At 39.9% G+C, this 23,965-nt stretch overlaps 2 protein-coding genes across 6 annotated transcripts in view; both read right to left on the bottom strand.

Annotated features, from left to right (window-relative positions):
• The window catches only part of igsf9b (immunoglobulin superfamily, member 9b), a 51,352-nt gene extending 44,500 nt beyond the window's left edge, over positions 1 to 6,852 (bottom strand). For all 5 annotated transcript variants that reach the window (XR_016496577.1, XR_002473783.3, XM_021605897.3 and 2 more), the window contains exon 1: positions 5,818 to 6,852. The gene's annotated coding sequence lies outside the window, so the exon portion shown is untranslated. The remainder of the gene's footprint in view (positions 1 to 5,817) is intronic.
• Positions 6,853 to 7,178: 326 nt separating this feature from the next.
• LOC110525615 (transmembrane protein 230) lies at positions 7,179 to 9,311 on the bottom strand. Its single transcript, XM_021605898.3, has 3 exons — positions 8,894 to 9,311; positions 8,479 to 8,601; positions 7,179 to 8,342 (listed from the first exon to the last, which is right to left on the bottom strand). Exons 1-3 carry the CDS (start codon positions 8,987 to 8,989, stop codon positions 8,202 to 8,204), a joined length of 360 nt encoding a protein of 119 aa, XP_021461573.1. The 5' UTR covers positions 8,990 to 9,311; the 3' UTR covers positions 7,179 to 8,201.
• Positions 9,312 to 23,965: the final 14,654 nt, after the last annotated feature.

Consider the following 23,965-nt stretch of genomic DNA (forward strand, 5'->3'; position numbering starts at 1 on the left):
CGTTGTCAGCGAACCCACACAATATTTTAAATACAGCAAGTTTTTTAAAGGACCAAAGAGTGTGGTCTACTTCATGTTTACATTTTTGCCATGGAAAGAATATTACGATATTGGTATCGTCACAGCCCTACAATTGACAGGAGCCTAGTGTTTTGTATAGATGTGCAAATGTTATGCAAAAAGACATTTAGGCCTACAGTACGTGTGCAGTCTGCACAGAGTGCCATAGAATGAGAGATGCAATTTATGATATCATGTTTCTGAACCGATCATATTTAGCAATATTGTTTGATTAATTATTTTTCATTTAACTTGATAAAAAAAAAAAACGTATAAAAATTCACTGTCTATGGGTGAGAATGTACAGTGCATGGCTCAAATGCAATGCAATTTAGTCTGCTATTTCCGGAGAAGTGCAAATATGATCTGTGAGACAGTTCCATGATGTTTATAAAACATTACATTTGAGAGCAGCATAACTGTGAGTGGACATATATTGGATCCAGCTCCTGTGAAAAGTTTGGATGTGTGTAAAACCCTCCATAGTCTCCATTGTCTGTATTATACGCCCACAGGGAGCAATTATTGTGCCTGTAACTGTATTTATTTACATTTTATTTTACCCCCTTTTCTCCCCAATTTCGTGGTATCCAATTGTTAGTAGTTACTATCTTGTCTCATCGTACGGGCTCGGGCTCCCGTACGGGCTTTCGAAGGTCGAAAGCCATGCATCCTCCGAAACACAACCCAACCAAGCCGCACTGCTTCATAACACAGCGCGCATCCAACCCGGAAGCCAGCCGCACCAATGTGTCGGAGGATACAACGTGCACCTGGCGACCTGGTTAGCGTGCACTGCGCCCGGCCCGCCACAGGTGTCGCTAGTGCGCGATGAGACAAGGATATCCCTACCGGCCAAACCCTCCCTAACCCGGACGACGCTAGGCCAATTGTGCGTCGCCCCACGAACCTCCCGGTCGCGGCCGGCTGCGACAGAGCCTGGGCGCGAACCCAGAGCCTGGGCGCGTGCCCTAGAACAACAAGTTGTTGTTTCATAATACCGACTTTTTAGTCCTACTGAATTTAATGTTGCTTATTGACAACATTTGACATGTCTTGTGAGAGACCCGTTGACAGGGGAGTGTCCAGACTACAGACCCTGCAGAGAGAGCCTGTAGGGGTCAAAGTCTACAAGTGTAGACATGAGAGACATAGGACAGCCCCCACCACTATTCTGTGGCTTCAGGTACAACCTGTTTCCCATGGCAACAGAACAAGGCACAAAGTCCTTTAAATGCAAACAAATGAGGCCTTCAAGTTTAGCTCAAGACGCTACATATATTGTATGTAGTAATGAGGGGTTACATACTGTAGGTCACTGGTAGTATGTATATAAAATGATAGTGCTAGTCATCTGCTGATGCACAGTACACCATCTTCCATAATGTCAAAGTGTCTTTCCTCTCACAATGGAAAAGAAAATTGGGTGCATTTACAATGATTATCTCTCTATTTTTAACTAAACAGAGGACTCAGAGTTCTTTCTGAAAGCATATATTCAGACATCATTGCAATTATGGGACCTGCTCAACAAGAGTTTTTCTTTTAGTTTTTTGAGTAGCTGGTTTCATACCAATACACCTTGTAAATGATTATGAATTATCAGCTTAGACGTCTACTTTTGAATTATGTTCATATTGCCCAACAGTAACTTAAGTTCCTTTCACTAAAAACTAGCTTTAGTTTAGAGGGTTTGGGAATGAGTGGTAGCTAAGACCATTTTACACAGTCCTGAACAGCAGACAAATACAGCTCTGCCAACACAGGGAGCAGATGAACCAGGGGTCTGGGGAACTGAGGAGAGGGGAACCTGGGGGTATCTGAGGGGAAGACAGAAATGACATAATAATGTCTAAGAAGCCATTGAGGGTGATCTGGACCGTTCTGAGTAAGCTGATACACAACTGATACACAACCACAGACACTCATATAGTCTGGGCTTTTGCTCCCATAAGTTTGGCAATCAATGCAGTAGACTAATACACACTTACATTTGACTTTGCAATGACAGTGTAAGGACTTTTTAGTTGCATCTCTTACTGGTCTTCAATGAGACAAATTACCTTGGACTGCACACTTGTGAACACCTAGTCTAATCCAGTACTGCCGCTCCCAACCTTAATAGTGTAATCAAATTAGAATTCAAAGTTAAAGGGCATCTGTCAGCAGCACACTGTCCTGGATATGCTTATACAAACACTTGGTGCATTTATTATTCTGCACTGCTACCCCTAGCAGACTGACAGTCTTTGATCCAGCTGACAGATGCACTATACCAAAACTCTCCCCTTCCATCCATCACCTGTGAGAGAGCCATCATACATCAAATCCATAATCTATCAATACTGTTGCGTCTACTCCTAAGTAAAGTGTTGTAATCATGTCAGCAAATACTGTACCCTAACCCTCTAGAACATTCTGTTTACAGGAATGCTTGCCATTTTGATCGCATTATAAATAACATGGACGGTTTATCCCATCCAAATGTGTCACACACTTGCAGTAGAGCTAAGGGAGCAGACAACGAAGAGGGCCAAGCCGGATCACACACCAGCAGGTAGGCTGCAGCACAGTTTGAAGAGCCCTACATTAAGAGGTGAAAAGGTCGAAATGTGGAGGGAAATAATCCACCCCAGGCCAGGCCAGTAGTGAGCCCACTGAAAGCAGACCTGAAAAAAGAAGGTGAAGTACAGATCAAAAGGATTTCCATTGAGATCACAGCTTTGCAGCTAGAATCACACCCAGACAATATTGTGAATGTATACCTCAAACTCATGAAAAATCTACCTGACACTATCCATCTGTTTTACTCTCTACTTCCACTCATCTGGCAATACATAACCCTAACCCTAAGGAAATCCTATTGGCAGAGCGGCCAAGGCCCATCAGTGATGGTGGTGACAGAGATGGAACTGATAAGCAGCTATATTACTTTCTTAGTAATCCTGGTTAATCCTGCTTGGGCCATGGCCTCAGAACAGGCAAACTTGACAAACTGAGGACCATATCACAGGTGCAAAAGAAAGAACACACCTAGTAGTAAATCATAAACAAAGGAAACAATTCATCCACTCCACATCCCACAAGACTAATTCTTAAAATCAAAAGGTTTAGGCCAACAACCTAAACTTTACTGACCCAATGAGGGAGTACTGAGACCAAACTCTTATTTCAAGATGTAATGGAAAAAGAGACATCGGAGGAAGCATTTCCTACTTCTTAAAAGGTCTGAAGGTTCCACCATTTCCACTCTGATATCAAGTTCAAGTTGAAGGAAAAGCTCCTAGTAAATTTAGCTGTAGCACAAACTCATTGTGTGGAGTGTGTAGACTTTTATTTTTCGCTTCTTAGTGTTGTTTTGTCTAAAGATACCCAAAGTGCTGTAAAAAGGAACAGTAGAAAAATACTCTCCAAATCCATTCAGGGCATTTAAGTTATACGTTGCTCAAAATACCCCAAAATGATGTGTATCCCTCAGTTCCCCACTGCAATGATGGAGTGTGTAGACAGAGTATAGTCATCTATTCATCTACTACGTTCCTCACGGTTTCGTCCTTTTGTCGTATCTTTCTTCTCCTCCCTACCACATGCACACAGTTTGAGCGCTCCAGACAAAAGTGCCTTTTCGTGGGAACGTCCAATTTGTAGAGGACGTGTCGGGGTCCCTGACAAAAAACAAACGTTATGCAACAGAACACGTCCGTAGACAAAGGCAATGTAATGTTGCATATCCACCAGTTATACAACATTACATCCACCAGTTATGCTGTTCAAGTTTAAATGTTATTGTCACATGAACAAGTACAGTGAAATGCTTCATTTTGAATGTGCCATTTTGCCTCTCCAGAAGTGTGTTTCTTATCAAGTCTATAAAACCCTCAGTGGAGAAGTGGATCCGCCTGGCATCAGTTGAGACCCACTAGGTCTAAATGTTGTGTACCGACATCCTCCTTTAATTTGACCAGCCCTTTAGAGTGGTTTGTCCCACCCTATGACCTCTGGTGGCCAGGCAAATCCTAATTCAGGCCAAACCATGGGGACATAAAGCTGCTTACAGACACTGAACTGAGTGAGGTGAACAGAAAGTGTCTCAAGGCATAGATAGCTGACTGCTGCACCTGAGCTAGAATAGTTCACACGAATGACCACGTCGGTTTTGTTAGAAGGTGAGAGACAAAATCAAGATGCAACCCCAATGTCTTGGTTGAGCCAAAGAAAGCTAAAAATAACACTAAAGAACCCATTTGATTCTGGAGGTTCATTTGTACCTAACCAGGTCAACTCTTACCGTCTAAGACTGAGGAACATATTCAGAGTTGCCAACAACACTGCAGATTGAAATAGCTCTGTCTATACTATGATGCTATTGACACTGCATTCAGCAGAATATTTCCTCCTTTGCTCCCTCTCTTAAATCTCCTTTAGGTTTCCCCCCAAAAAAACTATAAGCGGTTTTGTTTCAAATCCATGCAAGAAACAGAAAAGTCAATTATATATGCTTTAGTACACCTCAATGCTAAATAAGTCATTACCCAACATTTTAAAACAGTGTAAAAAGTTAGACATTCTCTAAACAAGTATGCAGAACATTGAACCACAGAGTCTGGTAAATAACTAAGGCCCATGGATGAACTGAGCGTTACAGTTGGACTTCGGTCACAAAGGTCAAAACCCTGAATATTTAAATCTACAAAATTAGCAATAACAATCCCCCATCACTCTGTTATAATGGAAACTTTTACTAAACCATGAAATAAGTGCCATGTTAGAGAACTAAACTTTTTAGCATCAATGATGCCCTTGTGTCATGATGAAGCACCACAGTGCCAACAGTCAGGATCTCCAGTATCAAACTCATACCCATGTCAAGCAGAAGAAATGAAAGACACAACGCATGGTCTTTCAGAATGAAACCAGTCTCAATAACCACGTGTGGACTGAACTGGCAACTCATTCAGAGTATGAAGTAAGAAATTATACATCATATTTTAGTAGCAGATGCTGATCAGTTTTCAAACACAAAGAAAAAAGATAATGTGTAGCAGTCAGGCTTATATTTGCATGCAATAAATAAGTCAAGAATAATAATTAAATCAAATATCAAAAAAACATTTCTGAAATGGTTACTTTAGAACTCAATTAAGTAACTAGATGGTTTGTTTACATGGGTGCCCATGTCATAGTCTCCATATCAGGCAAAAACAGTTGCCTCTATTGTCTGATGTGCAGTCACGTGGACTGATAGGAAAGGGACCCAACCTCTATAAGAAATTACTATTCTGCTGTGATTGATTGACCATTTTTCTCTGTATGCATAAACGTAATGCATTAATTAATCTTAATTTATTGAAGGCTATGAATAATCTGCCTGGTTCTAAACGTTCACTTACAGTAAATGCTAACGCACGCTTAAGCAATTATCAATCTGTAATTACAGTGGATAAACAAACATGTCACGAGCTAAATAATCAACAAAAACAGACGTCAACACAATGCACTACAGGAGATATTCTGCTTGTCAGACTGTTTCCATGGTCGGTTGAATATTCGAGACAAAAGTATAGCCTACAACAGCATGTTTTGTCTAGACTAAAACTAGAATGAGGAATTGTGATTGTGAAATAAAAACATTTAATATAATAGTATATCGTAAGTGAATGGCCCCTATTTACATTTGCAACAAAAGTGGACCCCGTGTGAAACTCACAGAGGCTGTTATTCACATGTAGGTTGTGCCCGATTTAAAAGTCCCTTTACCTTGCTTGAGGCACTTCTCTGACTTGACCAGAATCAAATCAGTCCATCGGGTCCTTTGCTTTTTTTCAGCATGCAGGTTGACGTATTTGGGCATTCATTAGTTACTCTCAAGTTTGATAAGGTTGCCTTTAAAATGCAGGTGTTCGACAAAGGCAGGTGGTCGCATAGTTTATAAAAGCGTGGCAGACTGTCTCACGCGCGCCACATGATAGTTGTTAAACATAACCAGGGAAGTTGTAGGAAAAGCTCCTAGTAGATTTAGCTGTAGCACTATCTCATTCAATTCTCAGGTTTTAAATCCCATATAAAGATAGAGGAAAAACCTAAGAAGTACCTAGATTGGTTTAGAATCGTTTAAAAGTTTCCGAGCATTATTTTATATTGATCTTCTTCGTGTTGCTTTGTCCAAAGTTACCCAAAGTGTTGTAAAAAGCAGTAGAAAAAATACTATCCGAATCCATAGAGCGCATTTAAATTATACGTTGCTCAAAATACCCCAAAATGATGTATGCCCGCCAGTTCCCCACTGCAATGACGGAGTGTGTAGACAGAATACAGTCGTCTATTCATCTACTACGTTTCTCGCGGTTTCGTCCCTTCGTCGTATCTTTCTTCTCCTCCCTACCACATGCACTCAGTTTGAGCGCTCCAGACAAAAGCGCCTTTTCGTGGGAAAGTCCAACGTATAGAGGACGTGTCGGGGTCCCTGACAAAAGACAAACGTTATGCAACGGAACACGTCCTTAGACAATGGCAATGTAATGTTCCATATCCACCAGTTCTACATTTTTTTAAATGATCAAAATGTTATCCAAAAGTCCTTGCGTTAAGCTTTTGTTCCCCTCCATGTGTCTTTCCGTGTATATTCAATTATTAATAAAGCCGTTATTACTGGGAGAAAATAGTCTACTTTGTCACAAAAGTTACAATAAAGTTCCTTCACCACACGTTTGCCAATCAATATGGGAGTGGGATAGTTTTACTTTGAACAAATGCAACAGTGTTGTCCCTCAAAGAACTACATGTAATGTCTGTGAGCTTTGCTTTGTTTGGGGTCTGGAGTTGTTGTGGTAAACTGATCCTAGACCTGCCCAAGTAGCAACCCCCTACTCAGTTGATTTAGGAAAAACTACTGTAGACTTGCTACACTGCCAGTAGCACCATTGACCCAGAAAATATCCAATAATAACAGCTCTCACACTCACAGATATTACACTTTTGGTTCAGACAACATCAATGGTTGTCTGTAGAATATATACAGTATACATACAGTATATATAAATCTTTTTCTTTTTTTTATCCACAAAGTAAACTTTGGCACACCACAGGGGGGTGTGAGTTGACACAAAAGTGGAGAGTAGTTCATGATACAGTCTTTATTGGAGCTGATGCTCAACCACAAATGCCTTTAAATTGAATATATGGATACACTACAGACTTCATTGCAAGTGACAATGCCTTTCAAAATCAGCCAGTGGAAAACTACACCAGACACTATATTGTTGCGTGACAACGTTTCCTTCTTGACTCTCACAGGCCTAGCAGCACACCATATGGAGATCAAAGGATTGGCATTAATCACATAAAATACTCCTACCAGGAACCCTCCAGGAAAGCATAAGCGACATTTCAACAGAAAAACAAAGTCAACTTTCAAGTTTAGCCATAATATCTCAAACTCATGGTTCTGTTGGGGTACCAACCAGAGTGAGAGTAAATTGATTTACGGTTACACTGATCAGGTCTTTCAGTTGGACAATACAATTAAACTCATGCCTCCCTTACAGCACAGCTATGTATTTTATCAGAAATTACATCCTTCCCTTTTATAGATAAGTGTGGGTATACCTACACGAGGCCAAAACTATGGGAATAAATAAACAAAATTAGCTCTAAACCTCAAACTGCAAGTCATGTGGGGAAAAATGCATCCTAGAATCACATTTCCAATTGGTCAGTCAACTAAAAATCAAGGGTGGTCTACAGTGATAGGTGGGATGAGAGTGGCTGAGAGGTGGGATTAAATAGCTCTGTTCGGTTATGTATTATTGTTATGTGATTGCCGTATATGAAAGTGCCATGTATGTAAAATGTATATGTAAAATATATGCATATGTAGCAAAAAAACAAGACATGTCATGAAGTAAATACAAATGTGGATGTTATTTGTTAGAAACAATAACACAAACCTATCTAAATATAGTAGTCATTCATAATGAGGTATGGTGGTAATCCAGTCAAAGAACAAGAAGTGAACAGACATGACATGATGAACAAACATCAAAAGGACATCTGCTTTAGGACTACCCTGGATCCCAGTCTGTTTACTGTATTCAACAATGTTATGTGAAAATAACAAAGAAGTTGCCTCAGTTAGGAGTGTCTCAGTCATCAAAGTCTGGGATATCATCGTAGGAGTAACCACGGTAGCCCTTCGATGCATAGTAAGCTATCCGCAGGTGATAGAATCCAGGAAGGAAAACCAAGATTCCAATTATGAGAACGGGCACAGTCCGGTCAGCATGCTGAAATGAATGAAGAAGAAAAAATATATCTAAGAAACACAATGGAATGTGTCAAAGTTAATTATGTGAAATCTATTTGTTGTGCTGTTGTAAAACATGACAGGAATGTACAGATGGACTCAAAGTTCATACTCACTGTGACTTCAAAGTATCCTGCCAAAAGGAGAGCTCCAATGGTGATCAACAGAGAGCCAATCAAGAAGAGGACAGTTGCCAGTGCAATGGCTTTGTATGGGACCTTTGGTGGGCTTTTTTTGAACTGGCGGGGACAAACATGACTTCATAACAACATACCACAGAAGTTCAATAAATTGAATGGTACATTTTTGTAATTTGTGTATCACCAAACCATCCCAAAAGCTTTTTTTCAATACTGATATGAAAACATTATTCTATATACAGGGTTCTTTGATGCAATAACAACATTGGACTATGTCTATAGGCTACATAATCCCATAATTACCATGGGCAGTTCATTTCAAATAAAACTAAGCCGATATAGATTCTATTCCAACCCTACCAGGCCCATTCTAGCACACTAAAGCCCTTACCTGCAGGTCAATGTAGCCGTCATCATCATTGGCTAGTTTGGAGTACCTGACCTTAGTGTTAAGTATTCCTTGTCTTAAACTGCTGCGAGCGTTCATCTTTACTTTAAATTACTTGCTAAAACTGTTGCATTGTTATGTTACATTGGCAGCCGGTACATTGTATCATTTCATATTGAGAAATGCTACAATGATGACACTTGCCTATTCAGATACACTGTTGTCAACTTGCAACGAACGTGTTAATCAGTGTGTCAGCTCCTCTCGACTCACTACGATTAGCCTATGTTGCAACCAAATGAAAATAGAAAGAGGGATACCGCCTTTTCAGATCAGGAGAGAACATAAACATAACATGTTGTTGCAATAAAAACGTCCGCACTCATGCCCTCTTCCTTGTTTAGTCTGTACAACGCCTGCGCAATGCTCTGAACCGTCCCTGAACTGGAATGGAAGTAGGCTAGGCTACCACTAAGGGGCGGTGCCGTATCACATCTGAAAAACAAGTTGGTGCAGCTCAAGTGGACCACAACACATGTAGGCTAGGAGACACTCATGTCAGTATCTGTCTTTTCATAAAATCAATAGATCTATCACGTGTGAGTCCACATATTGTAATAGTGACACTGATGTTAGATAGTTAGCGTTTTTATATTCTGTATTTTGTGATTTTGTAATGGTTTTAGTGTAGCTTTCTCTGCATCCTCTTCCCATGCATAGTTTACTTCAGCCCATTCATAGAAGCTACCTTTAGTGCCTATTGATGAAGGTTTCTTCTTCCCCGGGGACTTTTGCTAAGAGCCCCGACACTTGCTCAAAACAATCATCGCTTGCAGAATGGTTTTTGAAACATAAGGAATGTACAGTGAGTGTACAAAACATAAGGAACACCTGCTCTTTCCATGAGTGACTGAACAGGTGAATCCAGGTGAAAGCTATGATCCGGTATTAATGTCACTTGTTAAAGCCACTTCAATCAGGAAGGGGAGGAGACATGTTAAATAAGGAATTTTAAGCCTTGAGACAATGGATTGTGTATGTGTGCCATTCAGAGGGTGAATGGGCAAGACAAAAGATTTAAGTGTCTTTGGAGAAAGTATGGTAGTAAGTTTCAGGCGCACTGGTTTGCGTCCAGAACTGCAACACTGCTTGGTTTTTCCGTTCAATCAATCAATTATGTATTTATTGAGCCCTTTTTACAACAGCAGTTGTCACAAAGTGCTTATACAGAAACTGAGGCTAAAACTCCAGAGAGCAAGCAATGCAGATGTGATCAACAGTTTCCTGTGTATCAAGAATGGTCCACCACAGCAAAAGGGGGTGCAACTCAATGCTAGGAAGGTGTTCCCAATGCTTGGTACACTCAGTGTATTTTTCATATCAGTGAGAAATATTAATAAAAATAAAAGGTTAAATTACTACACACACCTTTTATAGGGTTAGGGTTAGTGTTCCCACATGGCCATATCTCCATGTTACAGTGCTTGTTTACGGAAAACAGACGGAAGACAGAAGTGTGCTCCAAACACCTGTGTGTAAGCGTAACTGAGGAGTAAGTGTAGTTCGTCAACTGGAGGCACACACCGTGTATGGATCTGTGAAAATCACCTACAGTAAGTGTATCTTGTTTATTTGAAAATGTATTTCACTCTGATATGAAAGATAAAGGCCATATGTTTCGAAAACCATTTCACAAGCGATGATTATTGACATTTCTAAACGTTAAAACACAGTGTCTGAGTTGTAGTTCACACAGAGCCAGCCAAGGGCGAAGCTAACCTCTGAAAACCATACAGAGAGAAGGGTTTTCAAGAGCTACGCTACTTATACCCTGGCTACACCTTGAGGTAGTTGTCAGATCGTACATGATTATACTGTGCATGTTCACAGCATAGTGCATAGTATTGACTCGTGTCTTTTGTGAGCATATGAAAAGAAATCAAACCAACAGATGGTAACTGGGAGGGCTTTTGTAACAGTTCACCTAACATGACTCTTGATTGGCTTCCAGACCTCCAGCTACTGCATCTGTCACTTCCTGTTGTTTGTGCGAATAAGATTAAGAAGGTCTGTTGAAATAACAATCAAAACTATTCAGGGATCACCTCCCACCCCTACACAGTTGCACAAAAGTATTTGTAACTAAACATGAAATGGTATAAAATCCATGTTAGACATTCCTTTTCATACGATGACAGCACGTCACATTGAATTGGCAATCATTGTTATCTGAAATTATTATCTAATATGGTTATCTCATATATCCTCATTTGCCTTGAGGCTTGTACTCAAATATAGATTTCTGTGTAAATATAGCCTTCAGGACCATTCCATCAGGACTACCTAGTCTGACGACTCCTGGCAGTCTCCGTCCCCAGTCCACTTGGTCCTGATCCAGTTTCTGCTGTTCTGCCTGCGGCTATGGAACCCTGACCTGTTCACCAGACCTGCTACCTTGTCCCAGACCTGCTGTTTCGACTCTCTCTCTCTCTCTCTCTCTCTCTCTCTCTCTCTCTCTCTCTCTCTCTCTCTCTCTCTCTCTCTCCTGATGTCTCGACCTCTGAATTCTCGGCTATGAAGGGCAGAACTGACATTTACTCCTGAGGTGCCGACCTGTTGCACCCTCTATAACCACTGTGATTATTGTTTGTCCCTGTTGGTCATCTATGAACATTTGAACATCTTGAAGAACAATCTAGCCTTGATTGCCATGTATTCTTATCTCCACCGGCACAGCCAGAAGAGGACTGGTCACCCCTCAGAGCCTGGTTCCTCACTAGGTTTCTTCTTAGGTTCCTGCCTTTCTAGGGAGTTTGTCCTAGCCGCCGTGCTTCTACATTTAGGGTTTTAGGCTGGGTTTCTGTATAAGAACTTTGTGACATCTGCTGATGTAAAAAGGACTTTATTGTTTAATATACTTCAGTGTTTCACTGCTTTGTTTCCATCTCTGTGTCCTAATAGGCATACATGGAGTGTACCAAACATTAGGAATAGCTTCCTAATATTGAGTTGCACCCCCCTTTGCCCTCAGAACAGCCTCAATTCGTCGGGGCATGGACTCTACAATGTGTCGAAAGCGTTCCACAGGGATGCTGGTCCATGTTGACTCCAATTCTTTCCACAGTTGTGTCAAGTTGAATTGATGTCCTTTGGGTGGTGGACCATTCTTGATACACACAGGAAACTGTTGAGCCTGAATAACCCAGCAGCATTGCAGTTCTTGACACACTCAAACCATTGCGCCTGGAAACCTACTACCATACCCCGTTCACCCTCTGAATGGCACACATACAATTCATGTCTCAAGGCTTCTTTAACCTGTCTCTTCCCTTTCACCTACACTGATTGATTTAACATGTGACATCAATAAGGGATCATAGCTTTCACCTGGTCAGTCTATGTCATGGAAAGAGCCTGTGTTCCTAATGTTTTGTCCACTCAGTGTACGTACTTACTGAGGTGCATTACATTTGCACCATCCACTCCCATGCTATATGTCTGTTTTCATCAAATTGCCTCAGAATAAACAAAACTCTGCAGTGTCAATCTTGTCCAGAACACTGTGTTCTATAAAATGACATATCGCCTTAGATCAATAGCCCTTTAGTACATTCATGAATTGTGATACAAGAAGTTTACTTTTTCAATGAATGGTGATATTGGGTCAAAAAAACAATTAAAGGCCATCCACTTCTTAGAAGATGTTGCTCGTGTTTACCATGGCTCTGTCTCGGAGAGTGTTTAACTGACTACAAACCATTTGATTATCCATCCAGTGTCCGTGCAATAAGAGCTGTGCCTGATGACTCTGCACAGGTCAATAAAGTGGATACACGGTCTGAGAAGAGAAAGCAGAGAAGGGCAGAGGCAGACAGTCTATTCAGGTTATCTGATGATTCTTATCAGGTAGCAGAGTGACATCAATGTTATTTTTACCCTCTACAGTGTGGTGTATTCAGGGAGATTAGAAACATAAGAACACCAGGTAACTTGTACAAAAGCTTTGATGACATTATGTATGAAGGTTCATCTGGTTGTGACTACGGTTGTCTGACTGATTCTCCCTGCAATGGATTGTCATCTCTCTGGTCACGCACAGCAATGGCCTGGATGGCACATAAAGCAGTACTGCACACCTTTTACCCTCTGATAAATAATGAATGTAGTTGCCATTGATAGAGGGTAATTGTCTTCCTTCCCTGAAAATTGCTTTATTCCCAGCTAGTAAATAATGTTCTGAGAATCATATGTTTTTGAATGCTTGGTGAGAGCGTGGTTGTCCTATGGTTATTTTGCTCACAACCTTCCCACAACGTTCTGGGAATGGTGCAGGATACCCAGCTAGCACATAACATTCTGAGGTGGGAATTTCAGTATACGGGTTTTCTCATGGTTCTATTTCAAATAAGGTTCTCAAATTGTTCTCAGAACGTTAAGAAACAATGTTCTGAGGGAATTTCAGTATTTCAGCATAACATTTTCTGCAGGTTTCCTCATGTTCTTAGAACATTAAGAAAACCTTCCATAAAAACCACAAGAAATCATTAGTAACATTTAAATAATGTTGTACGAATTTAATTTAAAAACATATACTGTACATTCTGTTCTGTCACCAAAACTCTGTCTATCATCTATCTTGTTAAGTGTGTTCAGGTGTGTTGGCTGCACCCACTAATTAGCCACACCTGATATTAACGAGTGCTTGTTTCCTTTTAAATAGGGTCTGTTTGACTGGACTAAAATTAACAGCTTTGTATGAGTACAAAAAAAATCATGCTAGCTCCATCCTGGTGGCGCAGTGGACTAATTCCATGCATGGACAACAGAAGATCATGGTTTAAATCTCACTTACGACGTACCACAATAAAAATGAATGTTTGCATAATTAAAGCCTACAATGTGTATTCTTTGTGCTTGGAGTTTGAAACAGTTAACCTAAGCTAGCAGTGTTATTAAGTCTTATTGAAACATGTTCCCAGAACATTATTTAATTACCTTAAAATAACCTGTAATTTACCATCTCAGAATGTTAATAAAACCTCACAGGAAAACTTTCAGGAAACCATAGTCAAATGTTCTCAGAACCTCCCTGTAACCTAAAAATATGCATTCCCAGAACAGGCAAAATGTTCACTTCCGTTCTCAGAATGATTAAAAAACTTTACATTTTACTGGTCAGGATACTTATAGCTTCATTCCCAGAACCAATGGGAAAGCAAAAACAGACATTCCCACAACTTCCAAGGAACCAAATGTGCTTGCTGGGTTATTCACATTTCCCCTCTGGTCCTGGGAAAATTGGACAATCTCATAGACAAAATAGAGAGCCCCCTGTAGGCAGGAGTGTCTGATAACAACCTCACCATACAGCCCTCCAGCAAGGTAGCTGGGAAACAGTGATATGAGCACTTTGTCAGGGTCACGCACAGCGTTCATGGAGTAAATGCTCAGTAGATTATGAATACTCTTACGGATAAATGTGCTTTAGCAAATAAAACAGGGAATATATGATTTCATTATCTGAAAAAAATCAGTGTTGCTTTATATAAAATACATTAATATCTTGTCTGAAAAGGTATTTGAATCTTGAAGATGCTTTAGCTAATTACTCTGTGATCAGATAATACAACATATGGTTAGAGTTCAGAGTAACCTTGGGAATACTTAATTGACAAGGATGTGATGAAAATGTTACTTTGAACATATGTAAAGGGAATTTTATTTGGAAAATATTGCTCCGGGTGTTTAGTGAGAAACTAAAGACACTGAAACACATCAATATGGTTACATGATAAAACTTGATAAAGATGTGTGAAACCAAGCTCTAAATTGCTCAAGAGTTAGTTTGTCAACATCTAAAATAGTTTGTCCGAAGGAGACATGGAGTGTTGTCATTTTAGATGATAACCACTAGAGCATAATTCCCCAACTGTCAGTTATAGCATAATACCAGATGAACATAGCCCTGGGGATGTGTGTGTGTGTGTGTGTGTGTGTGTGTGTGTGTGTGTGTGTGTGTGTGTGTGTGTGTGTGTGTGTGTGTGTGTGTGTGTGTGTGTGTGTGTGTGTGTGTGTGGTATCATCCCTCCGTAACCCAGGGCGTGACATAGCACAGCAGTCAGGGAGCTGCAGCAGGGCCATCATTAGAGTCCTGTTTGGGGGCAGAGTTCCATCAGCTAAAAAAATTTAAGCCGACTTCATTACAGAAATTCCGAGAGGGGCTTGACCGCTGGCTTGACCATTACACCACTTCAGCGTCACACTATTGCCCTGTGCCGGTCTGCTGTTACTTTAAACTCACTGCTGGGCCCCAGACATCAATCGATGTGACATTCTGTGTGTCTGACACATATGCTAAGTTTAGGTGGGTATAGAACAGTATGACAACAATAATGACCCTTTCCTTCCCCATAGATGCCATTACATAGGCTACATGGAACATGATGCTTTTTAAATTCCTCTTAAAGGGATAGAAAAGGTGATCTTACCGAAAGTGATTGGTTCACAGAGAGTGAGATACTGAGACACTGTTTTGCCACCTGTATTTATTTTTGTACTTTTTATTGATAGCCAATTGGTAGTTACAGTCTTGTCCCATCACTGCAACTCCCTTACGGACTCAGGAGAGGCAAAGGTCGAGAACCATGTGTCCTCTGAAACACGACCCCGCCAAGCCGCACTGCTTCTTGAAACACTGCCGTACAGCTGGCGACCAAAGTCAGCTGTGCACGTGCCCGGCTGCGACAAGGAGTCGCTAGAGCACGATGCGACAAGGACATCCAAGCCAATCAAACCCTCCCCTAACCCGGATGACACTGGGCCAATTGTGCACTGCCTCATGGCAAGCTCCAACACAGCCTGGGATCGAACACGGATCTGTAGTGACGCTTCAGGCACTGTAATGCAGTGCCTTAGACCGTTGTGCCACTTGGGAGGCAGATTTAACTTCTTTAGGAAAACAACCTGTTTTGTTGGAAACAAACATCATTGTATTTAATGTATTTGTAACCTGTTGAATATTATCTGACATGAAAATGTTGGTTCTCAAAATCAACATGCAAGAATTTCCTCCTCATCTTCCAACTGTCTGCCCATGTGAGCCTTGAATTCACTTGAACCACTGATGCATCAAAGCCTGTCTTTTTTTCTACCTGAAATGTTTTTGTGTGTGGGTGGATGGATGATTGGCTGGTGTGTTAACAAACTTAATCAGTTTCAATAAGGCTTCATCCTCGGTTCAAAGGGATGACTAGACAGTCACCTTCCTGTATACATGTGAAGACCCAGGTATCTATAAGAGGCTGCAGGACAGATGTACATGATCATACAATGTCTCTCTTTTTTATATTAATCTGTCATCTCCTCATACTGTAAAAGGCTCTTGCTATTAGAACTGGATGGCTCTAACCCATTAATAAAAAAAAATGAAATCTGACACAGCGGTTGCATTAAGGAGAAGGGTATCTATATTTCTGTGCATAATAGTTGTATCTTTTATCAATGTTTATTATGAGTATTTCTGTAAATTGATGTGGCTCTGCAAAGTCACTGGATGTTTTGGAACTACTGAACGTAACGCGCCAATGTATACTGAGATTTTTGATATAAATATTAACTTTATCAAACAAAACATACATGTATTGTGTAACATGAAGTCCTATGAGTGTCATCTGATGAAGAACATCAAAGGTTTGTGATTCATTTATCTCTATTTCTGCTTTTTGTGACTCCTCTCTTTGGCTGGAAAAATGGCTCTGTTTTTCTGTGATTTGGCTCTGACCTAACATAATCGCTTGGTTTGCTTTCGTCGTAAAGCCGTTTTGAAATCGGACACTGTGGTGGGATTAACAAGAAGTGTATCTTTAAAATGGTGTAAAATACTTGTATGTTTGAGGAATTTTAATTATGGGATTTCTGTTGTTTTGAATTTGGCGCCCTGCACTTTCACTGGCTGTTGTCAAATCGATCCCGATAGCGGGATCTCAGCCCAAAGAGGATAAAGTCCATCATTTATGTCCAAATACCTCCTTTTTGTTCGCGCATTTAGTCCAGTAGTCCAAATGCACAACGCGCAAGCACTAAGTCCAGACGAAAAGTCAAAAAAGTTACATTACAGTTCGTAGAAACATGTCAAACGATGTATAGAATCAATCTTTAGGATGTTTTAATCATACATCTTCAATAATATTCCAACCAGACAATTCCTTTGTCTTTAGAAATTAAAGGGAATGAAGCTCGCTCTCACGGCCGCTCGTGAGACTTAGCTCATGGCATTCTGCCAGACACCTGGTTCAAACAGCTCTTATTCGCTCCCACTTCATAAAAGAAGCCTGAAACAAGGTTCTAAAACTGTTGACATCTAGTGGAAGCCTTAAGAAGTGCAATTTGACCCCATAGATACTGTGCATTTGATAGGGAATGAGTTGAAAAACTACAACCTACAGATTTCCCACTTCCTGGTTGGATTTTTTTCTCAGGTTTTTACCTGCCATCTGTTATACTCACATACATCATTCAAACAGTTTTAGAAACTTCAGAGTGTTTTCTATCCAACTATACTAATAATATGCATTAATTAGCAACTGGGCCTGAGTAGCAGACAGTTTACTCTGGGCACCTTATTCATCCAAGCTACTCAATACTGCCCCCAGCCATAACAAGTTATCGAACAAAACAAACATTTATTGTGGAACTGGGATTCCTAATGCTATTTCTGAGTTTTGTGACATCTCTCCTCGGTTGGAAAATGGCTGTATGTTTTTTTTGTGGCTTGGCACTGACCTAACATAATTGCATGGTGTGCTTTTACCGTAAAGTTGTTTTTAAATCTGACACAGCGGTTGCATTAAGGAGAAGTTTATCTATAATCGTATGTATAACACTTGTATCTTAGATCAATGTTTATGATGAGTATTTCTGTAATTTGATGTGGCTCTCTGCACATTCACCGGATATTTGTTTGAGACAATGCATTTCTGAACATAACGCACCAATTTCAAATGAGGTTTGAAGATGAACTTTATCGAACAAAACACACATTTATTGTTTAACATGGAGTCCTGGGAGTGCCATCCGGTGAAGATCATCAATGGTTAGTGATTCATTTTAAAGCTATTTCTGTCTTTTGTGACACCTCTCCTTCTTGGAAAATGGCTGGATGGTTTTCTGTGACTAGGCGCTGACCTAACATAATCGCAAGGTGTGCTTTTGCCGTAGAGCCTTTTTGAAATCAGACACTGTGGCTGGATTAACAAGAAGTTTATCTTTAAAATGGTGTATAATACTTGTGTGTTTGAGGAATTTTAATTATGAGATTTCTGTTGTTTAAATTTGGCGCCCTGCAATTTCACTGGCTGTTGGCGAGGTGGGATGCAGGCGTCCCACATATCCCAGAGAGGTTTTAAGGAACTTGACAAAACAAACCAAAAAATGTTGGTATTTCATTACTTTAACAGAACGTTTCCGCAGAACATTTCCGTTTTGGCAATGTTCAAGGAATGTTCTCCAACTGATTTGACATTGGGAATGTTTTCAAAAAGTTGAGAGAATGTTAAGAAACAGTGTTCTTCTGTGGGAATTTCAGTACATCAGCATAACGTTTCCTACAGGTTTCCTCATGGTTCTAAGTCATGTTCTTAAATTGTTCCGAGAACGTTATAAAACTTTCCATAAAAAACAAAAGAAAACTTTAGTAATGTTCAGAGAACATTCTAAGAATGCTATTTAAAACATATACATGCCGTTCACAGCATTAACAAAACACTATTTTTGTATATAATAACACCTTGTAATAAGGCATTTATAATGGAATAGTAAATCATTTATTCATAATTTTATTTTACTCTGACATTTGTAAATGCTAGTAATCTAGTTATTCACACAAACTTTTGAAGTACAAAATAATGATTCATAAGATAATTTATAAGATGTTCAAAATAGGTCCTCATAAATCAATTACTAATCATTAGTTAAGTGTTTTTACGTGGTCTCATCTAAAGTTAGGGATATTTTATAAACTGTCATCATGGCAAAGGGTGGCTACTTGAAGAATCTTAAATATAACATATATTTTGATTTGTTTAACACTTTTTTGGTTATTACATATGTGTTAATTCATAGTTTTGATGTCTTCACTATCATTCTACAATGTAGAAAATAGTAAAAAATAAAGAAAAATTAATGAGTAAGTGTGTCCAAACTTTTGACTGTTACTGTATATAAAATATGTTATTGGCCATTCCACCACCCCCATCTTTGGATGACACAAATAACTTTGCTTTTGTAACTTTTTTGTTGTTGTTACATGCACATTCTACACACATGGTACTTCTTTACACAATAGTTACATAGCAAAACTCTACTTATTTGATATACATTACATCTGGATGGATAGTACTTAAACATTCGGTATACATTATAGTGTTTTCAGTCATAACTATAGATCATGAGCTTTTAATCCCACCCTTCTCTATGTTCTATCTTGTTAAGTGTGTTCAGGTGTGTTGCCCATGCCCACTAATTGGCCACACCTGATCTTAATGGGTTCTTGTCTCCTTTGAAATGAATCTGTTTGAATAGGCTAAAATGAACAGCTTTGTATGCTATAAAAAAATATGGCATGCTAGCTCCATCCTGGTGGTACAGTGGACTAATTCCATTGATAGAAAACATAGCTTTGAATCATACTGAGGCTGTGTCACAATAAAACATTAATGTGTTTGGGTGATTAATGCCTAGGAAATTAATTTAACCTGTATTTTCCATTCTCAGAGAATTAATAAAGGCTGTCATTGTAAATTAAAATTGATTCTTAACTGACTTGCCTACTTGAATAAAGATTAAATAAAACAATTGGAAAAAATACTGTCACGTTCGTCATAACGAGGAGACCAAGGCGCAGCGTGAGATGAAAACATTATTCTTTATTTAAACGAAGAACACTAAACAAACGTGAAGCTATAAACACGAGTGCTGACATACAACTACACAGACAATAACCCACAAACTATCCAAGGCATATGGCTACCTAAATATGGCCCCCAATCAGAGACAGCAATAAACATCTGCCTCTGATTGAGAACCAATCTAGGCAACCATAGACATAAAAACACCTAGACTGGAAAAAACCCATAAACATACAAAAACCATAGACAGGACAAAAACACATATATCACCCTCGTCACACTCTGACCTAACCAAAATAATAAAGAAAACAGAGATAACTAAAGGCAGGGCGGGACAAATACAGGAAAACTTTCAAGGAACCAGAGTAAAACATTCTCAGAACCTCCCTGCAACCTAAAAATAAACATTCCCAGAAGAGGCAAAATTTCTGTTTTACCAGTCAGGAAACATATGGCTTCATTCCCACAACTGTTGTGAAACCAAAAACATCTGTACCCACAACTTCCAATGAACCAAATGTTCTAGCTGGGTATCTAAGGGAAGTCATTAAGGTGAGTGTCAGTGTAAATTGCAATATTTGTAAGAATGTTTAGACAAGATATGTCCCTAAATTAAGTGTAACGTGCTCTACCTGTCTAATTTAATTGATTTTAGAATTGTCAAAACTCAGCAGTCTGCCCTGGTGTCTGAAAGGCTCAGACTGCCATTCTGACAGGTCTTTTACAGATGGAACTTGGCAAGATGCACACACAGACAGACAGAGAGAGGTGGTGGAAAGGGAGGGAAAGAGTATTCTGTATTAGTAATAGTCTGCTATTGTTCTAACATTTAGAGAAGTCTCTCATCTCTAACAAATTAATCTCTTTTTTTTGACATGTGTTCGTATTCCATCATTCAATTTAATGATGTCTTTGATATTTTTTCATCACTAATAATATCACATCAGTGAAATTAAATGGCAGATGTGCAGGAACGAAGGGTCAGACCAGATTTACTCTGCATGATCCCAAATGTGCAACCCAAATGTTGTCATTGTGAAATATGTTTACTGTAGATAACTACCATTGCTAGTAATTATGAGTGGTGATTAACAACTAGGAGTTGTCATGGTTATGTAAGTGTTAGGAGGGGAAAGTGAATCTTCCCAAAGCAGTAGCAGCACGTACTGAGAGGCAGTTCATTGCTCATCTGCCAGGAGAAAGAGGATTCCCAAAGCTCTGCTATGATAGCGTCCTAAATGCTTGGGTTGGTGTTGAATCTTTATGAGTTTGAAAACAAACAAGCTATGAACAGTTTACAATGGATGAGAATGAGAGAGAGAGTTGATGGTATCCTCAATGGTATTAAATATACAGACCACAAATTCCAATTGACCATACTTAACATCATCCTTGGCTCTAGCCTCTTCCCCAATATTTGGAACAAAGGACTGATCACCCCAATTCACAAAAAATGGAGACAAATTTGACCCCAATAACTACCATGGGATATGTGTCAACAGCAACCTTGGGAAAATCAACTGCATTATCATAAACAGCAGACTCGTACAATTCCTCAATAAAAGCAATGTAATGAGCAAATGTCAAATTGGCTTTTTAACAAATTACCGTATGACAGACCACATATTCACCCTGCACACCACAATTGACAAACAAACCAAACCAAACCAAAGGCAAAGTCTTCTCATGCTTTGTTGATAAAAAAAAGAAGCTTTCGAATCAATTTGGCATGAGAGTCTGCTATACAAATTGATGGAAAGTGGTGTTGGGGGAAAAACAACATTATAAAATCCATGTACACAAAGTGGCCTCATCCTACTACAAATGTCTACTGTTTGCTGATGATCTGGTGCTTCTGTCCCCAACCAAGGATGGCCTACAGCAGAACCGATATCTTCTGCACAGATTCTGTCAGGGCCCAGTAAATCTCAGCAAGACAAAAATAATGGTGTTCCAAAAAAGGTCCAGTTGCCAGGACCACAAATACTAATTCCATCTAGACACCATTGTCCTAGAGCACACAAACAACTATACATACCTCAGCCTAAACATCAGCGCCACAGGTAACTTCCACAAAGCTATGAAAGAGCTGAGAGACAAGGCAAGAAGGGCCTTCAATGCCATCAAAAGGATCATAAAATATCGACATACCAATTAGGATCTGTCTAAAAAATACTTGAATCAGATATAGAACCCATTGCCCTTTATGGTTGTGAGGTCTGGGATCCACTCACCCACCAATAGTTCACAAAATGTGACAAACACCAAATTGAGACTCTGCATGCAGAATTCTGCAAAAATATCCTCAGTGTACAACGTATAATGCATGCAGAGCAGAATTAGGCCGATACCCACTAATTATCAAAATCCAGAAAAGAGCTGTTCAATTCTAAATCCACCTAAAAGGAAGCGATTCCCAAACCTTCCAAAACAAAGCCATCACCTACAGAGAGGTGAACCTGGAGAAGAGTCCCGTAAGAAAACTGGTCTTGGGGCTGTGTTCACAAACACAAACAGACGCCACAGAGCCCCAGGACAGCAACACAATTAGACCCAACCGAATCATGAGAAAACAAAAAGATAATTACTTGACACATTGGAAAGAATGAACCAAAAAAGACTGAGCAAACTAGGATGCTATTTGGCCCTAAACAGAGAGTACACAGTGGCAGAATACCTGACCACTGTGACTGACCCAAACTTGACTACAGTGGGGAAAAAAAGTATTTAGTCAGCCACCAATTGTGCAAGTTCTCCCACTTAAAAAGATGAGAGAGGCCTGTAATTATCATCATAGGTACACTTCAACTATGACAGACAAAATGAGAAAAAAAAATCCAGAAAATCACATTGTAGGATTTTTAATGAATTTATTTGCAAATTATGGTGGAAAATAAGTATTTGGTCACCTACAAACAAGCAAGATTTCTGGCTCTCACAGACCTGTAACTTCTTCTTTAAGAGGCTCCTCTGTCCTCCACTCGTTACCTGTATTAATGGCACCTGTTTGAACTTGAAATCAGTATAAAAGACACCTGTCCACAACCTCAAACAGTCACACTCCAAACTCCACTATGGCCAAGACCAAAGAGCTGTCAAAGGACACCAGAAACAAAATTGTAGACCTGCACCAGACTGGGAAGACTGAATCTGCAATAGGTAAACAGCTTGGTTTGAAGAAATCAACTGTGGGAGCAATTATTAGGAAATGGAAGACATACAAGACCACTGATAATCTCCCTCGATCTGGGGCTCCACGCAAGATCTCACCCCGTGGGGTCAAAATGATCACAAGAAAATCCCAGAACCACATGGTGAATGACCTGCAGAGAGCTGGGACCAAAGTAACAAACGCCTACCATCAGTAACACACTACGCCGCCAGGGACTCAAATCCTGCAGTGCCAGACGTGTCCCCCTGCTTAAGCCAGTACATGTCCAGGCCCGTCTGAAGTTTGCTAGAGAGCATTTGGATGATCCAGAAGAAGATTGGGAGAATGTCATATGGTCAGATTAAACCAAAATATAACTTTTTGGTAAAAACTCAACTCGTCGTGTTTGGCGGACAAAGAATGCTGAGTTACATCCAAAGAACACCATACCTACTGTGAAGCATGGGGGTGGAAACATAATGCTTTGGGGCTGTTTTTCTGCCAAGGGACCAGGACGACTGATCCGTGTAAAGGAAAGAATGAATGGGGCCATGTATCGTGAGATTTTGAGTGAAAACCTCCTTCCATCAGCAAGGGCATTGAAGATGAAACGTGGCTGAGTCTTTCAGCATGACAATGATCCCAAACACGCCCGGGCAACGAAGGAGTGGCTTCGTAAGAAGCATTTCAAGGTCCTGGAGTGGCCTAGCCAGTCTCCAGATCTCAACCCCATAGAAAATCTTTGGAGGGAGTTGAAAGTCTGTGTTGCCCAGCAACAGCCCCAAAACATCACTGCTCTAGAGGAGATCTGCATGGAGGAATGGGCCAAAATACCAGCAACAGTGTGTGAAAACCTTGTGAAGACTTACAGAAAACGTTTGACCTCTGTCATTGCCAACAAAGGGTATATAACAAAGTATTGAGATAAACTTTTGTTATTGACCAAATACTTATTTTCCACCATAATTTGCAAATAAATTCATTACAAATCCTACAATGTGATTTTCTGGATTTTTTTTC

Source organism: Oncorhynchus mykiss, chromosome 6 (genome assembly GCF_057628025.1).
Source record: "Oncorhynchus mykiss isolate SJ-2025 chromosome 6, ASM5762802v1, whole genome shotgun sequence".
Lineage (NCBI taxonomy): Eukaryota > Metazoa > Chordata > Actinopteri > Salmoniformes > Salmonidae > Oncorhynchus > Oncorhynchus mykiss.

Coding starts and splice junctions, on each gene's coding strand:
- LOC110525615 (XM_021605898.3), bottom strand. CDS start 8,989: ATGAACGCTCGCAGCAGTTTAAGACAAGGAATACTTAACACTAAGGTC. Junction 8,602..8,893: donor ACGGCTACATTGACCTGCAG/GTAAGGGCTTTA, acceptor TGTCCCCGCCAG/TTCAAAAAAAGCCCACCAAA. Junction 8,343..8,478: donor CAGGATACTTTGAAGTCACA/GTGAGTATGAAC, acceptor CATTCATTTCAG/CATGCTGACCGGACTGTGCC.